The sequence below is a fragment of the Nesoenas mayeri genome (assembly GCF_963082525.1).
Source record: "Nesoenas mayeri genome assembly, chromosome: 4".
NCBI classification, from domain to species: Eukaryota; Metazoa; Chordata; class Aves; order Columbiformes; family Columbidae; genus Nesoenas; species Nesoenas mayeri.
The window spans coordinates 9,631,304-9,656,025 of NC_137540.1; the positions used below are offsets into that span (position 1 = coordinate 9,631,304).

Here is a 24,722-nt window from a genome sequence, read left to right on the forward strand (position 1 = left end):
GGATCTGGGAGGAGGGCCACCTCACTGCCTTGCACCTCAACAACCCACACAGATCCAGTAAATAAGGACACACCTTCTTGTAAAGGGAAAAAACCCACCAAACAAATCAATAGACTGTCATCAGTTATTACAGGAGTCCCAAGGAAGTTAGGCAGGAGTTAAGACCACCTCTTTCTGTGGAGAAAGTAATGATAATATATGAATACTACATATAACCATTAGGAATCCTGACTGCAAAATGCTGCGTATCCACCCATAAAATGGTAGGAAAACCTGCTGGTTTGGGTGGAAAAAAGAGCAAAAACAAATGTGGAAAAACCCCAGTGGGTGACCAACCTCACAATCCAGTGAGAGATGCTCCCATCCTTTGCTTGTGTCCTGACAGACTGCAATTTGTCATGTACAACGAAGTCAATCCGTCCTACACAGAGTTTCTGGTGCTTCCTGGTGAACAGATGAATTAGGTTATGCACAAATCCCAGTCCGTATAAAGAGTAATGCCACGTAGCTCCGTATTATTTCCTGGAAGCTGACAAAAGGGGTCGATGCTAATCACTGTCAGCGCGTACATACAAACAGTTGTCGGTTGCTTTTTTTTGTTTGTTTGTTTTTAATAGAAACAGCATTATTCATGAGGTCCTCTACTGACGATCACAAGTGAGTCGGAGAAGCAAGGGGTTTGACAGTGAAGGAAATTGTCCTTATTGGGTCCCTTGCCCTTGCGTGCTACCTGACCTTCTGCAGCTCCTGTCTCAGCCAGGAGGGCAGGGGCTGCCCCAGCCTGTGCAGCAGCTTGGACAATTCCACGTTGTGGTCTCTGTAGTAGCGTGACAGAAACGCTCGAGACTGAGAAGGGTGAGAAGAAAACAACAGTCAAACAAGGACACCCACATGATCCCAGTTTTTAGCATGTGTCTGTGCCGCAGAGCGGTGACCTCCCAAGAGCTGTGCACCGCTCACACAGAGAATCTCTTAAGAGGAGGCAATTAATCTCCCATCACTCAAAGGTCATTAAAAGTTCCTGGTTTAAAAAAATATCAAGCCCATGAAAATAATAATAATAATAATAATAATAATAATAATAATAATAATAATAGCGTGTGTTTGTTTTAGGAGTCAAACACAGGGTCCCTATTAAAAATGTTTAGTTAAATCTCTGCAAAACACTTACCTCTTGGTCCATTGGTGGGTATTTTCGACCTTTGCTTTTTCCCAGGCACTTTGTTTTCCCTCCTTCCAGTAACTGGCACCAAAAACCTTTCTGAGGGTCAAACCTATAAAGGATTATATTTTTTAGAATATCTAACTACGGAAGAATCTCTTGGATACTAAAACATCAGTGTAAGCCACAGATGATTGCTGCATATATCTCTTTATATGACTGGAATGATGATGACTGGAATATTGAGGACAGAGTGAGGAAAAGCTTTCCTCTGTTGTGCAAGCTCTAAGTATTTATATTTTCCAAAAATTCGCCATGGGAGTGGCTCAAGGCAAGACGTTTTTCACATTTCACTTTACCTACATTATCTAATTTTTATTCTACTAGTCACAGTATCACAGTATCACAGTATGTTTGAGATTGGAAGGGACCTCAAAAGATCATCCAGTCCAATCCCCCTGCTGGAGCAGGAACGCCTAGGTGAGGTCGCACAGGAACATGTCCAGGCGGGTTTTGAATGTCTCCAGAGAAGGAGACTCCACAACCCCCCTGGGCAGCCTGTTCCAGTGTCTGTCACCCTCACTGAGAAGAAGCTTTTTCTCAAATTTAAGTGGAACCTCTTGTGTTCCAGCTTGATCCCATCACCCCTTGTCCTATCATTGTTTGCCACCGAGAAGAGCCTGGCTCCATCCTTGTGGCACTCACTCTTTATATATTTATAAGCATTAATAAGGTCACCCCTCAGTCTCCTCTTCTCCAAACTAAAGAGACCCAGCTCCCTCAGCCTTTCTTCATAAGGGAGGTGCTCCACTCCCTTAATCATCTTTGTTGCCCTAAGTAGTCCAGCATATAGAGTACAAGTTTTAACTGTTAATCCATAGGATGTCAGTAAAGGTCCTCAGCCTCGGTCTCAAGGATCCTATGTGGCTCTGCTGCAGACTGTGACTCATGTTTTGTTGTCTGGTTTTGATCAGAGATTTCATTCATGTCAAACTGCTCTGTGTATCCCTGCAGGTTGCTAATATTTTGATCGGTTGACACTTGAACAAAGAAAGTTTTGTTGAAAAAATACTAATCATCTCTTTTCCTGGAATTTTATGCGCTATATTCGCAAGAACGTTATCAGCCGTGCTCAAGGAAAGCTCTGCATTTGGCCAGTTGGAGCTGATGCTGCTGCAGGTCAGTACTGTCAAGGTGAGAGGGGTTAAAAGGGTCAAGTGGATCTTTTTGTTGACTTCAACAGGCACAGACTCAATTGATAAGTCTATTTCTACACAAGTGTGATTCTTGCATATGTACGAAAAGATGAGACACATACTATTGAAATATTTTATGTTGATTTTTGAGTGAAATAAGCCATATTTAGGTCTTCTGAAAGAACTGCTGATTGGTTGCTGATAATTTAACTTGCACCTGAGAAGCTGGTTGTTCTGTATCATTAGATCTAAATAAAATTTTCATTCCAAAGGCTGCATTATAGCACAAACACTGTCTTAGCAGTCTTATCTGAAATATGCAATTTGATTTTGATGCCTAAAATTCAAAGATATAGGAATTATAGATTAAGGCATTAAAACGTATTCACTAAGGAATGAACAACATGCAGCATTTTGAATTTATTGCTATGGGATTGCAGCATGCATAAAACATTGAAAAGGTTCGCATTTCTGCTGTTCAGCAGATGTTTGAAAAGGATGAAGTATAATTGGCTGGAACACAGAGTTAATTAGTTACAAACTACCTTTTGCCCTGGGTTTATTCTTATGACACAGGTGCACCCGCAATTTGCTGTTCACATAAGTGAACTAATATCTGGCGAAGGGTGAAGCTTTTTCACCCGTTTTTCTTGCCCAGCCTCTTATTTCAGTCCTGACCCTTGTTTCCTAAATTATCTCAGTAGCTGTATCAATTAAAAATAAATAAATCATTGATTAAATGGATATATTGATCATAGATTCATTTCTACTTTGGCCTTTCCCATCTGCTCATTGTACAGTGAAGTACTTTAGCTGTCTTGCAGTAATTTCCCAAGAGAAGAAGCAATATAGTGTGCTGGGTAAAAGGAAAACTGCAGAACTATCTCTCAAACAATATTTCCACTCAGAAGGAGCATATTGAAAATTATTAAGAGAATGTGCAAATTTGCATAGGGGAAAAGAGGGTAAGACAGCTCAGGCTGAATTCAACCCACTGCATTTAGGTACTAGGAAAATTTCAGGACTCCTGAAAACGTAATTGGGCACAATGGAAGTATTTATTTAAAAATAGTGATAGCCTTAAGGCTGAAGTTACAAGTGAGCTTTTTAAAGCAGTCAGCAGAAACCTTTCCTCCAGACGCAGTTATGTTTCTGCCCTTTGGCCAACGCAGGGAACACCCTCGCCCTTCCTTTCTCAACAGGGGCAGATTTGGTGATACAGCCACAGCCGCACAGCATGGACAGGAACCAGCTGTAAGGAGAGGAGGGCACTTCCTGGGGGTTGCAAGTGTCAGCCTGTGGGAGATGCGGGGGTGAACCTGGACGCCCACCGCACCTATTGAGAAGCGGGTACCCAATGCTAGGGGTGGGGTGGGTGCCAGTGAGGACCTGGGCTTCAGGCCCAGACTAGTCTCGTTTTCAAGCTTTACTTCTTTATGCAAAAAGCTCGGAGTTTTGCTGCTCCTTTGGCTCCGGTGCTTAGCAATTTCCAGCAAGCTGATTTTCCCTTGGCTGCGGGCTGCTCGGTGATCTTCATAGGAAGGGCTGAACAGTGCTGCTGGGGGAAGATCTCCCTTGAAAGGCTGGACATGGAGCTGCCCCTTTGGGTAGCGCATGGTGTGAGGAGCTGGGCCAGAGGAGGTGTCATTTTGGCTGCTCTTTGCCAAACCCAGGCCCTGTCCTGCCTCCCTCCTTTGCTGCCTGTCGAGAAAAACACAGAAAGGAGGAGACCACTAGCCCATGCTATCCTGGACTGTGAGTCATCTGAGGATGCTGGGCATGGAATACATCTTCCTAGCAGTCAGCAGAGCTTTGATAGGGACCTCCCATGATTAAAAGGAAAGGTCTTTTGTACCTTTAGTTCCATGTGTCCTAGTTTTCTGTTCATTAAGTTCAGATACTTAAAAAAATTAAGGCCTCGGTCACTCCCTATGAAAGTGAATGGGTGGGTGAATGGTGGGAAACATCCTTTCAATGCCTAAGTGGGAACTTCATGAAGACCACTGATGAGTTTCCCTCTCCTAGCAGTTTATCTGGGGATCTCAATGTATTTCTGTTGATGGTATTATGTGTAAAAGCCTTGCAACCCTTAGTTGATTGTGCCTGAGCCCTGCTTCTGTCTCCTCTCTGCTCTCTTTCCATGGGTGGGAAGGGGCCGGTGCTCTGATTAGTGCCTTCCTTCCACCTGGGTTGATTTTACTTTCCTATAAGACAGGCATGTAATTACTCAGGGTGATGAACTTGTTGCTCAGTACTGTTTGCAGGACTGGGTCCTTAGGCTGCTTTGTGACAACTTTAAAAATGTGTGGTATACAGTTATTAGGCAGCAATGACTAGGAGTGATCCTATGCTTTTTTTTTTTTTTTGCTTTGACAGTCCTAACACAAAGCCACTACATAGTTTAATGCATTTTTCTTTTCCATCCTAAATCTGTACAGAAATGTGTGCTTCCACAGTACATTTGCATTCTTTATGCCTCTAAACAGTGATTGCATAATTTTATAGATCTGTTTACAATCCATTTTTTCCTGCCCAAACAAATATGAGAGGCCAAATTTTTTTCCTGGTGTGTGGCTCCACTGACTTTAATTTAGTTACAGAGAGGAAGATATATGTATGTGGGTGTGTATTTTTAAAAACCTAGCAGAAGGCAGTGCAGATGTGCAGCAGCAGTTGTTCAAATGACAGTAGTTCAGCTGTGTATTCAAACTCCTCCTTTATTTCATCCACTTCGGAAACCAATGACTTAAAAAATTACATTCTGAAATCCAAAATTTTTCCTCTCTAAAAAGATTTTGGCAAGGCAGCATGCTTAAGACTCAAAGAACAACAAGCACTCATCTCTCACTTTGTACCTGTTATATATATGTATAGCCATAACCCTCCCAGGGAAGGAAACATTAAAGAGTAATTGTGAGCTGAGACGAGACAGCATGTAGTAGGTGGGAAGTCCATGGTCTCGTTTTCCCCATGAACGGCCTGCAGGGAAGGTGGGGTACAAGCTTTTCTACATCCCAGCCCCTGTGCAGTCATGGGCGGGCTGCACGGTGGCCAGGGCTCATGCTCTGTGCCTGCACGCTGGTTTGTGATATCCTCCAGCACAGCACCAGGCTGCTCAGCCCATGGATGTCCCCGGCCTCTCCCAATACAGAGCTTCTGTACTCATCTCTAATGAGATGTTGCTCCTCAGATGTGGAAAAGCTTCTTACAATTTTCTGCTAGACTAAGAGGGGAGAGAGAAACTCAGCCCTCTCCTGCCCCCGCAGGGATTCTGCCTTCCTGTGGGGAAGGAAAAATGTCAAAGAGAGAGTGCCACACAGGCCATTAATTCCCTTTAAGGGAAAGCCTTATCCTCTGGGTGGTGAGGATGAGAAATGTGATCTGAGCTTATTGCAGCTGCTTTTGCAAACTGAACCAAAGAATGTAGGAAGTCAAAGGACTTTCACTAAGTTCAGGGGACCTTGATTTGGGCTCCTGCAGAGCACCTACAGTTTTGGCAGCAACACCCCAGCCCATGAACAGTCAGTCTGATCAAGAGTTTGTGCTTCACAGGCAACTATGAGCTTCCCCCACACTACAGGTGTTGTACTTGAGCCCTTCACTTCCAGGCTGGGGATCTAGTTATTGTACTAAATTGTAAGTGTACAGCTGAAATTTTTCTATGCCATGTGCCTGGCTACTACCAGCTAAAACGCCAGCAAAAATGGCTCAATCGTTTATGAAAATGGGATTAGGGGACAATATATTTGGTCCACATTAAAAGCAAACAAGCAAAGAAGCCACACAGACAGGTGAATCCTATCACACTGAATGCTTCTAACCCAATCTCTGTCCTTAGCCTCCTATATGAATGTGATAAAAATGTTTAAGACAGAATTTTTGCACCTGACACTAGGTGGTCTTTACCTTCTGGAGACTGTCACAATATTCAACAGTCTGATTTGGAAAGGTGTGCTGAGCTCTTACACGCTCAGCTCACATCAACTGAACCTACATTTTAAAGTTGTACAGCTATGAAAACAAAACCAGGTCCCCTGAGAAAATGAGTCTTGGGCATCTCCAATTGAACACTCAAGCTAGAGCAGATGTTTTTTACACCCATCTTAGCCTTTGTTCTATATCTAATACAAAATACTGAGCAGTCATTTGTTCTGTACATTGTGTAAACTAAATTTACATGTGGAAAGGTATGCAACCGTGCAATTAAATTCTGTAACCTCTTATATGTATGCAAGTTAAGGGAAAACTTGATGGGTGTTAAACATAACTTAAAAAAAAAAACAGCAAACAAATTTTTCAAAATCATCATTGTTGGAATGTGTTTTTTCGAAGGGGTGTACACTGCAATTCTATAGGGCAGATAATAAAGGAACAGACTCACGTTAGAGCTTCAGAATAATTGTAATGAGGAGAGACTCCAAGAAACTTCTGCACTTCATCCATCACAGTAGCTGGGTCACTTCTTAGCTGCTGTCCATCAATAATAAGCAACTGTAGAGGTAAATATGCTAGCCATTTAAAAACAGGAATAAGGTTATGAAAGAACAACACTATTTCCTTTTTGTGACCTTGTTTGTGAAAATATAGATTAAAATTAACTTATGACTTTGTACAGAGTTAATATAAATCATATGGATGAATTGGTTTTTAGATTTAGTTTTGTGCTTTATTATGTTGAATTTGTATACATGGGCACCTTGTAACTCTGTCTGCACATTGTTCAAATGCAAGAGGTAGATCTCACAAGTTTCTCTTTCCCCTGTCTCAGAGAATTCTGAGAAAAAGAGATAAGGAAGGAATGTAAAATTTTTGCGAAGGTTTACAATGTGTCAATAGAAAATATTCCAGGCATGGAATAAGAATAATAACAAAAAGCTCATGTATATCTTAGAATTAAATGTTCAGAAATTATACAATTGCATGTTCAAAAGTGATATTGTGGCAATTTATTTGAGACTTACAACCAGTGTATCGACCTTATACACTTACAAAATTGTTAGCAAAGGATTTTTTGTTTTGTTTTTAATTAAAGATTGATGTGATGTAAAGGTACATTGACTTCCACAGGCAAATGTTAAGACAATGTATCAAAAGTCTACCAGAGTACCAAACAGTATTACTAATAACTATTCTGGATGGATGCATTTTATATTTATGGTGAAGGCTTATTATGAATTATTAAGTTTCTGAGTGCACAGGCTGAGTTGAATGCACATTACTGAGTACCCATTAGTAAGCACTGTGAGTGCATTCTCTGTGTGCACCTGATTAAGAATGAGTGCATTTTGTTGTGTATCTTGTAAAATTAATCACTATAACTACGAAACATGAGTGGTTACTGGTTTTACAAGAAATATGTCAATGTGCCCCTGCATGTTTAATAAGAAGGCTACTTTTTCTCCTTGCTATGGCAGGAGGAGAATAATCCTCATGAGAGGAGGCAGCAGCATGGGGTGGGGGCAGATAAGGAGCACAGGTAACAGGGTACAGAATGTTCAGCAACCTTTGCATGCTTCAAATTTGCCAGAACAGCCCCTTTTACTTCAGAGGAGTAAGTTGGGGTGTGATGGCCGATGAGGAGAACATGCCTTGTTTGGTCCTAGGGGCAGTGCTGCCTGGGGACTGCTCTTGCTGCAAGATCAACTGCTTTGGGCAGGACTCCCTTCCCATTTATGAAAGAGAAGAAAGACCAGAGATGAAAGAAGTAAGTAAATGACTGAGGCTTTCTCCTTTCTACTGGAAATGGGATTGACCTGCTTCTCCTCTTTGTAGCACAGCTGAGACTGTATAAAAAGAAAACTGAGGATTGCAAAGAGACAAAGCTTATATGTTTTTTTTGTTGTTGCTGTTGTTTGTTTTCCCTGGCCCCTGACTAAATAGACAAAATGCAGTTCTACATTCTTTTGGCAAAATCATGTCCCATGTAAAACAGTTTCTGGAGATGCTTGTTCATTATGCTTGCTCATTAAATACTCTTCAACAACTTTTTCTTACAATAGGCAAACATGTGAACTGAGCTATGGAGCATATCCAGAGGTAAAGAGTGCTCATGTATATGTTTCATAGTACTAAAATATTTGCTTTAGGTTTATATCCAGAAACCTTTTTTTTTTAAGTAATGAGAATATTTTCTAGGTCTATGTGTTGATGTAAAATTTCCACAGGAAAGAGGAAAGATTATAAAAGGCAACTCAAGAAAACATCTGAAGGAAGACTGGGCAAAATGAAGAATTTCTGCTCTAACACTGAGAGAGGCTAATTCCACACCAGGATCAAACAAATGTGAAATATTCTATGAAAAGGAGTGAGTGGGAAGCAGAATAAAATTTGTTTTTAGAAAAAGCCTTGGCCCTTTCTAAATGGATTTGTTAAACCTTCCTACAGTGTCTTACGCTGCAGTTGCCTGTTTCTTGGGGCCCTGAAGCCTTGACAACCTGGGCTGATTCTGCAAGGAAACCCCAAAGCCCCCCATCAGGCCCATGTGGGCAGAGTTTGTAGCATTTTTCTGTTGCACCATTTCCGTCAGAAGACAATAAAATCAACACACGTCTCCCAAATATCCCAAATCTTGCCAAATCTGCATTTCCCATCACCCCTAATGCTAAGGCCATACTGATTTTGAGACTTTTTGAGAATTGATAAGCTTGGTGATAAAACAGTTTGGAAATTACCTGTGAAGCGGGGTAGTGAGTTAACCATCTTTCGATGTGGACAGCATACCATCCTGGTGTCAGGCATCTCTTCTGGAGAGTCCTTATCTCTGAGGGTGCCCAATGGTCTGATGTAATGACTTCATAAAAATTGAATTTCAGGGCTGCGGGATCCTCATGGGACCGCTGATGCTAGTGGAAGATATGTAGACACATGTCACAAGAACACTGAAGATTACGCCATAATCAAAGAGAAAAAAAAGGAACAAGCAAATTGCTCTGGTACTTCTAAATCCCATGAAGAGCAAAAATGTGCGTCCTAAATGCCTCCTTCTGAATATGCCCTGTAATTCCCTTCTTGAGGTGCTTAGTCCAGACCCTCCAACCTGCTGAGAGCTGAAGGGCAGTGGCTCATCCTGCTCCACACCTCTACGTGCTTCACGCTGGAGCCATGGGCTGGAGATGCGTGGGCACATTACCTGTATCAGGCTAGACAATCACATCTAGTTTTAGTACATATTGTCCTCTCTGCCGTGAAGCAGTAATTTCCTTCCTGTACCATGCCAGCTGTTCTTCTGGCACACATCAACTGACAGTGCCAGCCCAGCTGCAGCCCACAGCAGCCCCTCAGCTCCCCATGGGTGACACTTCTACTAGATAAGAGTGAGGGAGGCCTGAAAGCAGGATGGAGCCACCATTCAGACAAGGGTCCTCCTGGGGACAGACAACTGAGGAGCCAAATGCTGTCAGAGTAGATACACTTTATTTTACTGCACTCACACTGGCATTTGTAAAAGTGCAAATGAGGTACTAACAAGGGTGCAGATGGCATCCCTAGGCCACGCTTTATTCCTTGCAGAACCTGTAGTAACTATATCAGACATGCGTATTACAACAATATTTATTTGTGTCTCTTTGAACATGGTTCTTAGTATGTTTTTTACCTACATGACTACACCATATTTTGCATGCATGCTTAAATGTCTCTTTAAAAACCCACTGCAGATTTTGTTATGGGAAGGTGTGGGCTCAGTAAAAGGCAAGAAAGAGCATCCTAGAGTTTCCTAGGAAAACCAACAGGCTTTCTTTCATTTCCAGTGAGGGAAAAAGAAAATACTCTCCAGGTACAGCTCTTTTTAACTCCTTGGAAATGAGATGGAATACCTCTTCTATGAGGACAGGCTGAGAGAGTTGGGGTTGTTCAGCCTGGAAAAGAGAAGGCTCCGGGGGACCTTATTGTGTCCTTTCAATACTTAGAAGGGGCCTATAAGAAAGATGGGGAGAGACATTTAACAGGGCCTGTTACGAAAGGACAAGGGGTGATGGTTTTAGATGAAAAGGGGAGAGGTTCAGGCTAGACAGGAGGAAAAGGATTTTTACAATGAGGGTGGTAAAATATGCCAACAAGTTTCCCAGATAGGTGGTAGATGCCCCATCCCTGGAAACATTCAAGGCCAGGTTGGATGGGGTTCTGAGCAACCTGATCTAGTTGAACATGTCCCAGCTCATTGCAGGGGGGTTGGATAAATGACCTTTGAAGATCCCTTTCAACCCAAACTATTCTGTGATTCTATGAAACGTTAAAAGACACTGCATACATTGCACATCATGGCATACTGCCCAATTTACAAGCTGGAGGACAGGATGAGGTACCAGATTCTCAGCATCAAGAGCTCTGATTTTCTAGCCAAGCCATGTTCATTTACCCCTGTGTATCTCTCCGGGCGAGGAACACAGCTTTTCCTTTATGCAGTGTCAGCTGTAATTGAGATTAAACTGTTTGTTTACAGCTGGTGGCAGCTCTGCACTGAGAAGTTTCATCATTTATGACACTGGTGTCATAGGTGCCAACTGCAGAAGTTGGCATTCAGCATCCTTCCACTTCTACACAGTGCAAATGCTTTGCAATAAATCCCGTTCTTGCTCAAGGACACAAATTCCCACTGATGATGGCTATCATCCCCTGCCATTGATTTGACTATCTGTTTCTTGAAGGCATGGTCTGTACCTGATACCAGGAATATGCTCGATCAGATGGGTCGATGAGGATGGTGATGATCTTGGCCTTGGGGATGAGAGAAGCAGCTCGTTTAGGGGCTTCCTCAGAATGGAAATAGTTGGCACTTTTCTCAAAGAGGAGGTCAGTGGTGACGTTGGAAGGAGTGGGGAAGAAATCCATGTACCTGAGATGTGTAGAAACTAGTTAGAATTAGCAGTGTCCCAAAAAGTCATGACCCTGTTCTTCCCATTTTACGGTAGGTGAAAAGATGAATTTTCAAACATAGTTCTCAAGAAGCAAAATTGAATTTCTCAGCTCACTTGAGAACTGGAGTAGGGAGAACATATCTTGGCTCTTACATGGTACTGGTGATAGTTAAAGCCTCCATGAAGATAGTTAATTAGGTTTCCCTTTGACAAATGGGATTTTTGCTAATAAATTCAGTGTCAAAGGGATATCTTTCACCAGTTTGAAGTGACTTTAGTTTTTGCTGCAGAAAAAATGGGAAAAGCTTCAAAATGTCAACCATTTAATTTTAACATTGCGGAAACATTTCATTTGGAAGTGACAAATCTTTTCTTTCTGGTGTTTTCAGAATGGACTTTTCCATTTAAAATTGTCTGGAAGTAAGAATAAGTAAAATAGAAAGTTCAATTCAAAAATGTTTTTCTTAAAGTAAAAATAATAAAAACAATATTTAAAATTGTGATAGGAGTACCAGGTGAAATTCTTTACAGTGGGTTATTTTTCTCATGAAGAAACAAATCTTACTTTATGAAAAGCCACTTTTGAAGAAGAAGGATATAATTCAGTACAGATACAGTCATGAAAAGACAGGGGTGCTATTCAACATGAAGACAGACATCATAACTGAGCTGGTTATTGTATTCATTGGTGAAAACCAGAAGAAATTTGCTACTGCAATATCTAAACAAAATTAAGGACTTGATTAAATGTCCCATCATTACAAATTAGTTTCTCTGTCTGATAATGCCAAGCATAACAAATTGATCCAGTAATTATGTAGATGTCATACGTGCTTCTGTAATTGTTTCATTGTGATTTACCATGTATTAATAATGAACACTTCTGTTTTGTTATTCTTCTTACCAGTCAATTCCCTTGTGATAGTTGTTTCCATTGAAGAACTGAACTTCTTCAAAAGTTTTTGGACTAGGGAGATTACTGATAATGGAAGGATGCATCAGAAGAAATAAATAAAGTGCTGTTGTTCCTACAACAACAAAAAGTGATGCCATTAGGAAACAGAAAAAAACCTTAAACTTTATTCATTTAAGAAAGTATTTTAAATCAATACACGCTGAGATACTCAGGAAAATTAGAAAGATTACCATTTATAAGAAAATTGCCTATTCATGAAAAGCATACGTAAGCACAAGGGGCTTTCAGAGGGAACAGGGAATATGTGCAGAATTCTGTGCTCATTACGATTTCCCTATTTCCAGACTCTAAATTCTGCCCTCTGACACAAGCATGAGATGGCTGTTGATGGCATTGCTTGCTTGATGGTCTATTTAACCAGTGATGGAATTTGGCCTGAACACATTTGTTTTTCAAGTATTTATGTTGCACAAAACTTCTCAAAAGCACTAAAAAAGCACTAATCATGGGATTATGTTTTTATTTTTTCCACCTTTTTTTTTTTTTTTTTCCTCTCGGAACCACACTTTTGTCCTCTGTGTATTTTTCATGGGGGTCTGCTATTGAGGAATAAGAACTCTTTCAAGTGATGCTGTTCTATTTCAATGCCAACAAACCTGTTTGTAGTAAGTATGCTTTAAAATCCCAGTAACAATACTTTTGTTGTTTGACAAAAACAACTGGAAATCATACATGATGGTAAATGAAATTTTGGAGAATGTGTCTTTGAAATTGTTTTTCAATGATTTTATGCTACGCAAACTTGCATTGAACTCTGAAACAAGACCTGCCATCTCTTTGTCACTGTCACACAATTCCTATATAATCTTGGATTAGTCATTTGTTTCTCTGCCTCAGATTCACTTTCTCTAATATATCCACCACAGTAATAGCTATCTTGGGAACGAGAATATGTGGCTTAATTTAAATAATGCCCTGAGACCCTCAGAGACCTGCAAGTTGGTAAATATGTTTATTGTCAATTAGGGTCTCAAAAGATGTTGAAATAATTTGTCAAAGAACTTAATAACAAACTTAACATAGGACACTCTGACAGCTTGTTTTTTTCTTTTTTTGTGGTGAATGTTTACATGACTTTCTGGTGCATCTTATTTCTGATGGACTAAATTCTATAGTGAAATTAGATGTATACAGCTGTCATGCACCAGTATGAAGACCTGACGGCTGCACAGTCCTTTTCATCTCCTGCAAACAGGTGAACTGAGGGGAATTTCATCCTATTCTCAAAGTGAAGCCTGGAACGGCAGCAGAAATGCTGGGCTCTCACCGCAAGGGCGGCTGATCTCTATGGTCCTGAGCTGACTCTTCCTCCCCAAAAGAAACCAGCCAAAGCTATCCCTAAAATAATAGATCCTCATATATTAGAAAGCATCTGTTATTAAGTTTTTAATAAGAAAATTGTAACTGAATGTAATAAATACATTGTACTTGAACCTTCCCTGTTCAAACAAATGCTGCATCAGGAAAGAGTAATAATATCCATTAGAACAGAGACTGCTGTGAAATTTTTGTGCTTTTCTGTTGGAAGACTTGTGGTAGCTGTGTCTGGTAGAGGAAAGAGAATGCGATTTTACTATACATACCGTTGTCCCTTTCTGTTGGCAGTGAAGGAGTTACTGCCCTAATCCCTTAGGGATGGGGAATGCACCGTCCCTATGTCAGGGAGTTGGCTACAGGACACACACAGAGATACAAACTGGAGGGCTAGCTTTGGTTACAAATTTATTGCTTCTTACCTGTCTTCTGGGGTCCTATCACGAGAAATTTTGGTAGGTGGTCACAAGTTTTGTCTCTGGACCAAATATCCCTGTGTCGTTTATCATCACATGGATTCTGAAGAAGGAAAAGGGCAGTTGTATTACCCTGGGGATACTCTAAATGCACAGGAGTCTCTGCAGGATCTAAATGCTATTCACTAACACCAGAGCCTTACACTAAGCTGTAAAATCCCACATTTCCTCATAAGAGTTTGCTTGTGACAGATGCTGAGCACTCCGATGTGGACTCATGGAAGCCCTTTGGTTGAGCATTCAGGTACACAGAGACCAAACTCCTGGGTATTCTTCAGGACCAATCCTTAGGGGGGTCCTAGTGAAGTCAGGAACACTACACAGTCATGTAAATCCTGGAGAGATCGGTGTCAAAATCTACACCCTGTGAGGCTACTGCATTGCCTTTCCTCTCTTAGGCTCACTTCATAAATTCAGAGTCCATAGGATGTAGGTATGTACATATGTGGTCCCTTTGACTAAAATTCAATGTGTTTATAATGGTTTTACATGACTGAGGTTTAAGTTCAGTCATTAGAAAAAAAAAAGAAAAAGAAGAAAAAAAGATTCAAATATCGATTTAATCAAGTTTTCAATTGAAGTTAAAATTGAAACCTCTGTTTGAATAGCTTCAAGGTATTACTTTCTTAGGTGACAAAATGGTTTCAGATGCATAGGACTTAGTGCCAATTTTAATTTACATAAGAACCCAAAAAGAAGGACAAAATAGAAATGTGGGATATTATTCATCTCCTTATCTTTTTACTAGCTATGAATGCAGAATAAAAATGTGTGAGCAGAAAACTCCACAGAAAAGGTTAGGAATGGCTGTTCTTTAAAGAAGTTATCATATAGATACTGCTTTTGCATAGTATTGGCTGGTAATAGAGGATACAGTTTGCTAGTGAATAAAGTTAACAAAATATAATGGAAGGAATCATTAACTGATGTGAATCACTGCAGCTTTGCTAAACTCAGTGGAAATATTCTAGATTTGTACTTCTTTTACATCTGGGCCAAAAATAATAGGGAAATTTTCTGCTCTTTTTTAGCAGCCTAGCCCTAAAATAACTGCACAGATCTCCATGGTGTCTGGATTTATGCCTGCATAGCTAAAAGCACAGTGTGGCACATCATATTCTGAGTAAGAGAAGTGCCAGATATGTGTAACAATGATGAGGAAATTACAGTGGTGAGATTATAAACAGCACTATTGTGCATTTGAAACAGAGATAGAAAATAGTCAATCTGTGCAGAAACCCTTTTCCATTCTTAACATAACTGCCTGTTCTGCTATCTGTGTTTGCTGCTCTGACCCCTCCCACCCTCACTTTTCCTTGTTGTTTCACCGAAGGAAGCTCGGATGCTGTGAAATCCTCTTTGTAGCTGCAGTGATTCAATGTTAGTGATTCACCCTTAATGGGCACAACGAAGCTTCATTATTTGCCTTTAGATAGCTCTCGCTACCTGCCTTCTACATCCATCTCCCCAATAGTGCAACAGGTTTAATTAATGCAACACTGTTGGTTAATATGATGCATCAACAATACTACAGACAGGAGGGGGCAGGGAGGAAAGCTTTCTCTCACATAAATGGCAATTAGGTGCTTTTACAATTCCTGATCGTGGATGAGCGGAAGAAAGAACATTTCTAGTCAAAATGAGTGGTCTCTCAGTGAAATTTAGATAATCTAAAAAGGCATGCAGGAAGAAATAACACCTGAATGTGAAGTGCATTTTAATTAATTTATTTATTTATCAGGGAAATATCTTTATTTCAGCAAGTGGATTGTAATTGGAGGAGGAAGAGGTTGTGACGTTACCTGCCAAAGAGGGTCCGTCTGCTCCGGGAAGAGCTCAAAGTACTTATGAGCCAGCTGAACTGGGGGCAGCGTCTGCAGGTTCAGGTTAGTCGAGCTCTTAACAAAGCTGGCCAGGTTTGCAAAGGTGTACAACCCCAGGCGGTCATTCCCATAATTAGACAAATGGGTCATGAAGATGCTGATCTAAGAGACAAGAGAAACCTTTCAGTCATGGGACATCAGGAGATGGTGGCATCTGACTGGAAGACCAGGCACAGTGGTTCCTGGGAGATTTGCCAAACCATCTTTTCCCTACTCAAACACAAAAGAAGAAAATTAAAATGTTAATCTAGTCACACTTACTAGGCTCTCTGTGAGAGTCAAATCTCCAAACTTGTCTTGTATGTGCCATTTCTTTAAAATCCTCCTTCTTATTTGAAGTGGTATATTCATTTGTGGGCTCCCCACAGGCCAGCATTTAAGACATTCGTTCAGAGGTCTTTTTATTCTTATTTTCTGATTTTAACTTGAAAATCTGACTAATATGCTATTTCCTCTGAATGCAGGGTTGGCCTTTTTATTTAAAATGGTATGCCTGTTAGTAGGTAAACAAGTTCTGAAACATAAAAATTTTAAGCCTTTGTGAATGATGATATCTTAGCTAAATATCACTGTCATTGATTTCTCCTTAAAGCAAATATAACTTCTGCCTTTTTATCAGCCTTACTATGGTTATCCTTTACATGGCCACTGATTTGTAGATCTCATAATTTCTTTCAGAAGGATAAAGAGAATTTGTAAGAATAATGTGAAGAATACATTTCCCTGTATTTTCTTTATATGAGGTGATCAAACTCGGTTTCATGGCTGCAAAGGCCTGGTTTATCTGTAGATTGTCATTATTTATTTTTATGAAGATACTATCAAACTGAGTGTTGCTACTTGACTATTTTACTCAGCACATTGGCTTCAGATAGGATGTGCAATGACACTGGAATTTAATTGCACTGTTATAATGAAATAACATCCTTGTGGTAACTAAATTGTGCATATTTGTCTTCTTTTCCACCACCAGCTTTGAAGTTGACAATCAACAATATGTAGCAGGTTGCAAAAAGTACAAATTAACTAATGTGACCACTGCAATTAAACAGAACAGCATGTCAAGCAGTGCACTTCTTAATAATGATATCACGTGTCATGGAGGCCTTGACGTGTAGCAAAAAATTAAAGGTATAACGTTGGCTGCAGCGAACTCCAGAATATGCTTGTGGGAAGTTTTGCAGTTTGCTGTCCTGCTTTGATGCAGGAAATGTCTGAACAGCAAAAAAGAGCATAGGCTTTGTGAAGTCAGTGCTTGCTCTTGGTTAGAATAGTGTGTCCACAGTCCAGAGGAGTTTTGCTTTCCCAAAGTCTTATGCGTCTACCACAGCTGTGGTTTTCACAGAGAGATGAAGAATCCACACAAAGACAGTATCTTCAGTGACCTTAAGTGTGAAGTCTTCCTTCACATGAGGTTTAAAATATCTCCATATAGGAATGATGTATGGATGGCCTTTGTGGAAGTGTCCCCTCATGTCACACTGAACAACTGAGCCCGAGAGCAAAATGTGGCCCAAGCCAGGCCCTTGGTGATGAGAGGAACCCACACTGAACAGCAGGCATTAACACATGGAAGATCAGATTCTCACTGTGCTGACAGTGTTTTATGTCCTTCTCTTTAGACAGCAAGATCATGTGCACTCTGTGAGACCACAGGTCCATCTGCCTTCAGGTTGGACTGGTCTCAGAAAAGGGACATCATAGGCTCAGCACTCCATTTTCTAGCCTTTCTGTGCCATATTTTGTTTAGGCAGCTGGTTTGTGAAGCCTTGAGAGAGGTTGTCACCTGAAGACCAACATGAGCAATAGCTAGTCTGCTAAGCCACTTAGGTCACCTACATTACCTAGCCGAGATGCAGGTCTGCAGGCAGGGATGGGGATATAGGCGATGCATATTTTGGGATCCAAAGCACCTGACTGTAAAGAGATTAGTCATCAGTGGTGAGGACACCTGATTCACAGATAAGTTGCTTCCTTTACAGATAGATACCTATGGCCAGGTGAGTCTCTTTTTAGATGATTAAGAATGGGAACTGACAGCACAGCTGGGGACTGATGGTACTGTGTGTGAGCTTATAAAGTGATGTACAGGCAGCAGGGAGGGGGCTGTGGGAGACACCAGCACAGACACCTGCTCCCTTTGAGAAATACAGCAGCAGATCCAGGTCTCCAGGGGTGTGCTCAGGTCAGTGAACTTTCCCCCCACCCCTTGCCCTGCCCTCCCCTTGAGGGATCTGGGTGTAGGTTGGGTGATGCCTTGCACATCCCAGGTGCAGGGGCAATGTTTAGCCTGTTTTGAGGCCTGAAACATAAATTAGACATGCTATAGATGTCAGGATGGATGCTGTCCTTGCCAGGGGGGAGGTTATGGCTGGGAAACAAGGGAGGTGGGGTACTGGCACCCTAGTCCCTGAGTTAGAGCCCTGGAAACCTGTGTCTCAGCTGGGTGGCAACCAAGCCCCCAGAGCAGCTGAACTGGTGGGAAGACCTGAGCCTCAAAGCTCAGGACCTTCACACCTAAAACAGTTGCAAAATGCCCAGTTATCTCTCAGGAAGGTTATTACCACCAATCCACCTGTCTCTGTCCTGCTGACTGTGAAGAGCTTTCCAAAACAAACTGCTATGACCACCTAAAGATTAAGTTTACCCTTCAGTATGTTGCTTCTTTGTGGTCCCAGGCTTGAGCTCTAGCAGAAGAAAGAGCTGCTGGTAAAAATACTATGCCTGTAGTGCATTGTACTGATCTACCTTTCAAAATAACCACAGAATACAAAGCTGCAAGCTTTCCACTTTCACCATCTTGCTCTGCCAATGTGGTGCTTCTTTAAGCATCAGCTCATAATGTTTAAAAACACGTCCATTAGTTTGTTAAATTATTTACAAGGCTTTTAGTACTTCTATAAGTTGAAGATGGATGTAGCTAAGGAGAAAATGTCCCTTATGGCCCATCTGCAGTGTGTTTGTGCTTAGCCCTCTTCATTGCACAAAAGGTAATTTATTACTCACTTTTATTTGGTTCTAGGTCTCTGTTGAGCAAAGATTGGCAACTATACAAGTAAGTTTTGGTGTTTTTTTTTTTCCTGTCAGCCCTACTTTTTGGATTTCAGTGCCTATGCATTTTATGGCTGAAAGCACTTGACATAAGTGAAGTGAACATTAAAATTGCCCTGAACTTTGTGCATGTCCATATGTAGTACCACAGAAAATTATAAGCAAGGTAATCAATCTTTTTTGGGTTTCCAGGCTACTAACTTTCTCCCTCACCTACCAAAAAAATCCTAATGTAAACATACCCTTTCTAATTTAGAATTCAGGTCCTAAAAATGTGACAAGTGCTTTCTCCAACCTATTTTAAAATAATGAAAAGGGAAACACTTATAGGAAATGTTGATAGAGAATATAATCTTGTCTCTGAGGTGTGGGTTTATTTTATAAGTGCTAAAGGGTCTGCCAATAACATTTAATATTATTGTAACAAATAAAGTATGTAAGTACATCTACTTTTTATTTTGGGGGTTTTTAAACTTGAATATGGACAAGATTTTTTTTTTTAATGTTAAATTGTGCTTATAGGAGATGGATATTAGCTTATTTTAAGAGTTTCATTACACTGCTGCCCAATCCCAAAGCTCCAATTGATCATTCTTTATGCAGTCAAAAGATCTTAGGTATCTCCACTGACTTTTTTTTGCTCCATTGATCTTATCTGACATGAAAAAAACCCAACAATATGATGCATTGAACATGGGGTAAAACCATATGTAATTCTTTGCTGTCTATCTCCAAATCAGTCAAGAGAAAAGGCGATGGATATTAACTGTTCATGTTTATGGCATGGATGGACACAAAAGTGTCTTTTAATGCTGTTGCATCAATACACAGAAAATGCAATAGTCTAGAAATATGCTGAGCTAGCATAATGCTACTGGGAGCATCAAGGTGATGCTGTGATAGCACTGTTGCACCGCTTTGTGTTTTTTTTGGTGGACACAGAAAGGCTTCAGAATCAGCCTCAAGGGCAGGAGTGAAAACCAAGGACTGTCCCCTCCTCCAGTGCTTCAACTAAAATTGATGAATAAAAGAGACTACTTTTTGTCATAGAAAGCATGGAAACAAGGCAATCAACAGCACACAGACTGACAGTAACCAGCAGGCAGCACTTCATTAAGGTAGGGATTACACTTTTAAGAGGGAGGCAGGATGCTGCTCTGTGAAATGGTGCAGTACAAAGGCAATAAATTGTTTCAGATTCCTGAGGCGGGGGAAAGGGCTCTGTTTGCAGTGCGTTACTCTTAAGGTTAAACTAGCATGAGCTGTGTGAGTTAAACAAATGTGCAGGGAGGCACTGAGCAAAATCCCTTGCTGTCACTGTACGATCTATAGCCAACACAATATGTGAAATGAGGTCAGTTGAGTATAACTTTGGTGCTGTTCATGTTCCCACAGAGGTGGCAGCACACAGGCACTTTGCAGGACAGCTGTAGTTTGTACTGAGGCAGTATCTTATTAGCTTTGGCAATTCACTTCTCCTTCTGTTCCCATCACTGATGACTCATATTTTGAGAGGTGTGAAGGGAAAAGGATGCTGAAGGTGTAGCTAGGAAAACTTCCTTTATGCTTTCTTCTCTCTTTCTGCTATCTAATCAGTGTTCCAGATCTCAGTTGCTGCTGCTTCCTCACACCACGTAAAATCACAGAATCACAGAATGCTTTCCTGTGGACTGTGAACTGGCTGAAGGGAAGAAGCCAGAGAGTTGTGGTCAATGGGGCAGAGTCTAGTTGCAGGCCTGTATCTAGTGGAGTGCCTCAGGGGTCAGTACTGGGGCCTGTATTATTCAATATATTCATCATATCTTTCTCAAAATCACTTTGCCTTTTCTGTAGCCAGGGCCCTTTTATTACAGAAGCACTATTTTTTTTATCATTCTTTTAAATCCCTGTTTTATTGTAAGTAGATAAGGAACAGCTATGGCTTTTAGTTATTGTAAGCAGATAAGGAACATCTTTGGCTTTTTAGCTATGGCTGTCAAAGATTTGCACAAAAAAAGGAGTTCTGAGACATGTATTTTGTTGGTGACAAAACTGTGATACAGAGGGATGGTGTGATTTGTGAAGAGTTAATCATTAGGCTGATGAATGATAACCTCTTATCCACCTTCATAACTTTTTGACAGAAAGATGAGAGCTGTCTCTATTTGGAAGAACTGCCATCAGCTTAAGCTTGAAGGGGCAGAGCTCTTTGTATAAAGAGGGGTCTTTTAAGTCTAAGAAAAAAGCTGTCTCAGCTGTTTGTTAAAGTCAATGGGATTTCCTTTCTTAAGCCTGTCCTCCATTGATGAAGAGATGAATTAACATGCATTGCCTACACTGACAGCAATGGGTAGGAGCTTTAAGGGCCAAAGTCACTGGCATGACCTGCCCTATGTATTTTTAATGTCAATGTGTTTGTGTAAAATGTGCATATTTTAATCCTGCTTTATGTTGCTCAGTGCTGCAACTGTTCAAATCTGTGCAAGACCAGAATGGAGCTGGCACATGGTGTGTGGTGCAGCGTTGGCCACAGCAACTGCTGCTGGGCTGGTCTGCCCTTGCAGCGCTCCCAGGAGCATCTTATTTCCATCTGTATTAAATGGGAAATAACTGACAGGTGTGGCCCATAGACTGTGGAAATTCTGATTTTACTATTGTAATGGGCTTTTTTTCTGCTGGTTTCTGTTGCCGGCTCTGTATTAACATTTCAGAAATGTCCGCAAGGGTCTGCAATTTTGCTCTTTTTAAAAGAGAGAGGTGAGAGGACAACAGTAGGCTCAAATTTCTCAGACTGCCTGTGTAGTAATGCACCATTCTGATTGTTAAATTGTTTTATTTCCATTAGGCTAGGTGGGCAGAGGAGGGAGGAAAAAGAAGGTATTTCACACTTCTTCCACCTGATAGAATCCAACAGAAAGCTGCACCCTGCATCTGGCTATTTACCAGCTCCTCTGTTTCCAAGTCATAATACTTGGTTAGTGAATCATTAACAAACCCAAGCTGGTCTGACCTGAGACATCTGAGTGTGGAAAAGGCTCTGGGGAAGCCAGCAGTGACTCCTGGAGCAGCAGGACCAGGGAACCAGCAACTCCTGTTGGATTTCAAAGCAGGATGGGATGACCACTCATTTTTCTTGGAGCACAGGCCTGATTAATCAAAAAGGCAATACACCCCAAGCAGAGGGTAAATAAGGTGGGTGCAAGCTTCTGAGGGAGTAGTTTGGCTGTCTGTTCGGAAGGGGTGTGAAAGGGCTTCAGGCACAGCCTAATGCAGAGCTGGATTTTGCAGGAGAGCTGCTCATTGTGGCATTGACCCAACACAGGAGTTGGTGGCACGGGCAGGTGATGCCTGCCATCCCACCCCAGAGCCAAATGGGCTGGTGGGGCAACTCTGAGAGGTGACATCTCCTGCTGCCTCCCCAGGGATGTGTAGCAGGGTCAGGCTTTCCCCAGGCAGCCCCTTGCCTGGACATGCCTGGGTGGTAATGTGAAGTGCTTGCAGATATGTTGAAGAAACACAGATAAGAGGCTGGGGTGGGGGTGGTAATGTGGGTAGACATTGTTTTGAATCTGCACTGAAATGAAGAGCCCATAATTTTCACACCTATGATATGAGATTGTATAAAAACTAATGACAGAGCATTGCACCATTTTATTCTCTGGTTCTTGTTTTCAGGAGTTTTTAAAATTGATTATATCCAATATTATAGAGGCATTTTCTCTGCATGTAATGTTTGTATATGCATGTTTGTGTTTATATATGTAAAATTAAATCTAGATTAGCTAGTAGGGAAAAATGAAGGACTTGTTTCAAAATTATTGGAATATAAACCATGTTAGATCTGCTTGAAGTACCTAGAAACTGTATTCTGTAATTAGGGAGTTTGTGTACTTTCTGCAGATGAACAGCCCTATGTACCTGTTAATGCAGAATATAGAGGTTTATTTCCTCCTGTAAGTGCAAAACTCAGTATGGTCTTAACTAAAACCACTCATGACTGCATTAGAGCATCCACAATTAACTAACACATATTTGGAAACCTTTTTAACAATTGCTTAGTTGAATTTAGTAATGTGCAGAAATAGTGAGAATTGCTGTCACAGAGCCCAGTAGAAACATTCTGTAAAGCTAATGAAGCCTTACCAGTAAGTATATTCACAGCAATATTGTGTGTGTGTGTGAAGTGCTGGTTGAAGGCTTCTGGTTTATAACACAGCATATAATGATTATTAGATTTGGAAGTTTTACCTTTTATGTCTCCATTAACACTGTACTTTTGCTAAGCACCATGTATGTAGCTAAGTGCCATATCCTAAAAAAGTCAGGGGAGTGTCTGTTTGCAGTAGTGTACCTAGAGATGGGAGTCCATGCATGTTTTTACAATTGTTGATATGACCTCAGGCATACTGATAACTGCGTCACCTCTGCTATCCTCACTCTGCCACATCAACTTGTGTTCAGACTCACCTCCAAACTTGTCAGCTGTGGCTTTGTTATTACTATGCCAGAATAATGTCAACATCTTGCGGGGAAGCTACTTCTGTAAAGCTCACCTCTAATTTTGTCCCACTTTCCTGCCAGCAGGTTTTGGGATGTAGTTTAGCTACCTGTCTCCAGGGGGCATTAGGGTGCTTGTCTAACACCAGAAATCATATTTGTCTTTTTTGGGTGGATCATCCCAGAGAAGTGCAAACCACTGTAGGTTCTGCAGTGTGGGGCATAGCTTCAAAGAGAAGCTTACAAAAAGTGTTGAGCTCTAGTGGGATTTTCAGACTGGCTAGCAGTAACCAGGTAACTATGAAAATCCCATTAGCCACTTAGTGATGTTTTCAGAGGATTAAAATCCGTAGTATATACGGCCACCAGCGACACAACTATCCTGACTGTCAAAGGGTAAACTGACTTCTAAACCCAGGACACAACTGCTTTTAGAACGCTATCATTTGTGTTCATGTGTTGTTTACTACAGGATTTTGTTTATGCTATGCATGCAGCTTTGAGTGCTGGAGTATTTGATGTCTCACTTCAAAGCTTTGGAAGACTGAAGGTCAGCCCTGTGTGAATCCCTCCAGCCTGAGCAAAAGATACCTGCAGTTTTGTTGATCTATACAGGAGCTGGTATTAAATAAGTCTGCTTCCTCTGTTCCCCAGGAGCCTGTGCTCCATAACCACCAATGTCCTTGTTGTCTATCCTAGTTAATTAAAACAATTACAAAATTAGTACAAAGCTTCTGGTTTATCCTTGAGGATAATGTATGCTCACATGCTAGAACAGAAATTCCTGGGGAAAAGGGTTGTTAATACTCCACCTTCCAGCTGAAGTGTAACACAACCAATCTCACTGATGTACCTGGCCAGTCTCAAGGATGGCTATCCAGTCTTGGGAATCAAATATTGACTGATACCTTTATGCTGATATTCAAAAGTATGCTATCCACCAAGCTAGCTCTTGCAATGGAGAAGTAAATTACAAAACTTATCTATAAATGTGGTCCACCTCATAGAATAGTTTGGGTTAGAAGGGACCTTCAAAAGTCAGCTAGTCCAACCCCTCTGCAATGAGCTGGGACACCTTCAACTATATCAGGTTGCCCAGAGCCCCATCCACCCTGGCTTTGAATGTTTCTGGGGATGACACTCAATAATTAGATGTGATGTTCCCTCTTAGGTACTTTCCTTCTGCTCATCCTTCTGCCCTGCTTCTGGAAAGCCTGGGAACAGAGAGAGGTCTTGTGTGTGAATCCTGCTCCTTTAAAATGAACTTGTTTTTCAGTCTTTGTCAACTTTTTACTTTTTTACACCTCTTAAATAAAATTTGCAGGAAGGAAGT

General features: G+C 41.1%; 1 protein-coding gene across 1 annotated transcript in view; it reads right to left on the bottom strand.

Annotated features, from left to right (window-relative positions):
• Positions 1 to 639: 639 nt before the first annotated feature.
• The window catches only part of LOC308040251 (bifunctional heparan sulfate N-deacetylase/N-sulfotransferase 4), a gene marked incomplete at its 5' end in the record, with an annotated part of 86,901 nt that continues 62,818 nt past the window's right edge, over positions 640 to 24,722 (bottom strand). Inside the window, 8 exons of the mRNA XM_080344156.1 lie at positions 640 to 846; positions 1,172 to 1,274; positions 6,740 to 6,849; positions 9,030 to 9,200; positions 11,017 to 11,191; positions 12,118 to 12,241; positions 13,926 to 14,022; positions 15,782 to 15,964. Of these exons, the coding sequence (XP_080200282.1) occupies positions 727 to 846; positions 1,172 to 1,274; positions 6,740 to 6,849; positions 9,030 to 9,200; positions 11,017 to 11,191; positions 12,118 to 12,241; positions 13,926 to 14,022; positions 15,782 to 15,964 (1,083 nt within the window). The 3' untranslated portion in view covers positions 640 to 726. The remainder of the gene's footprint in view (positions 847 to 1,171; positions 1,275 to 6,739; positions 6,850 to 9,029; positions 9,201 to 11,016; positions 11,192 to 12,117; positions 12,242 to 13,925; positions 14,023 to 15,781; positions 15,965 to 24,722) is intronic.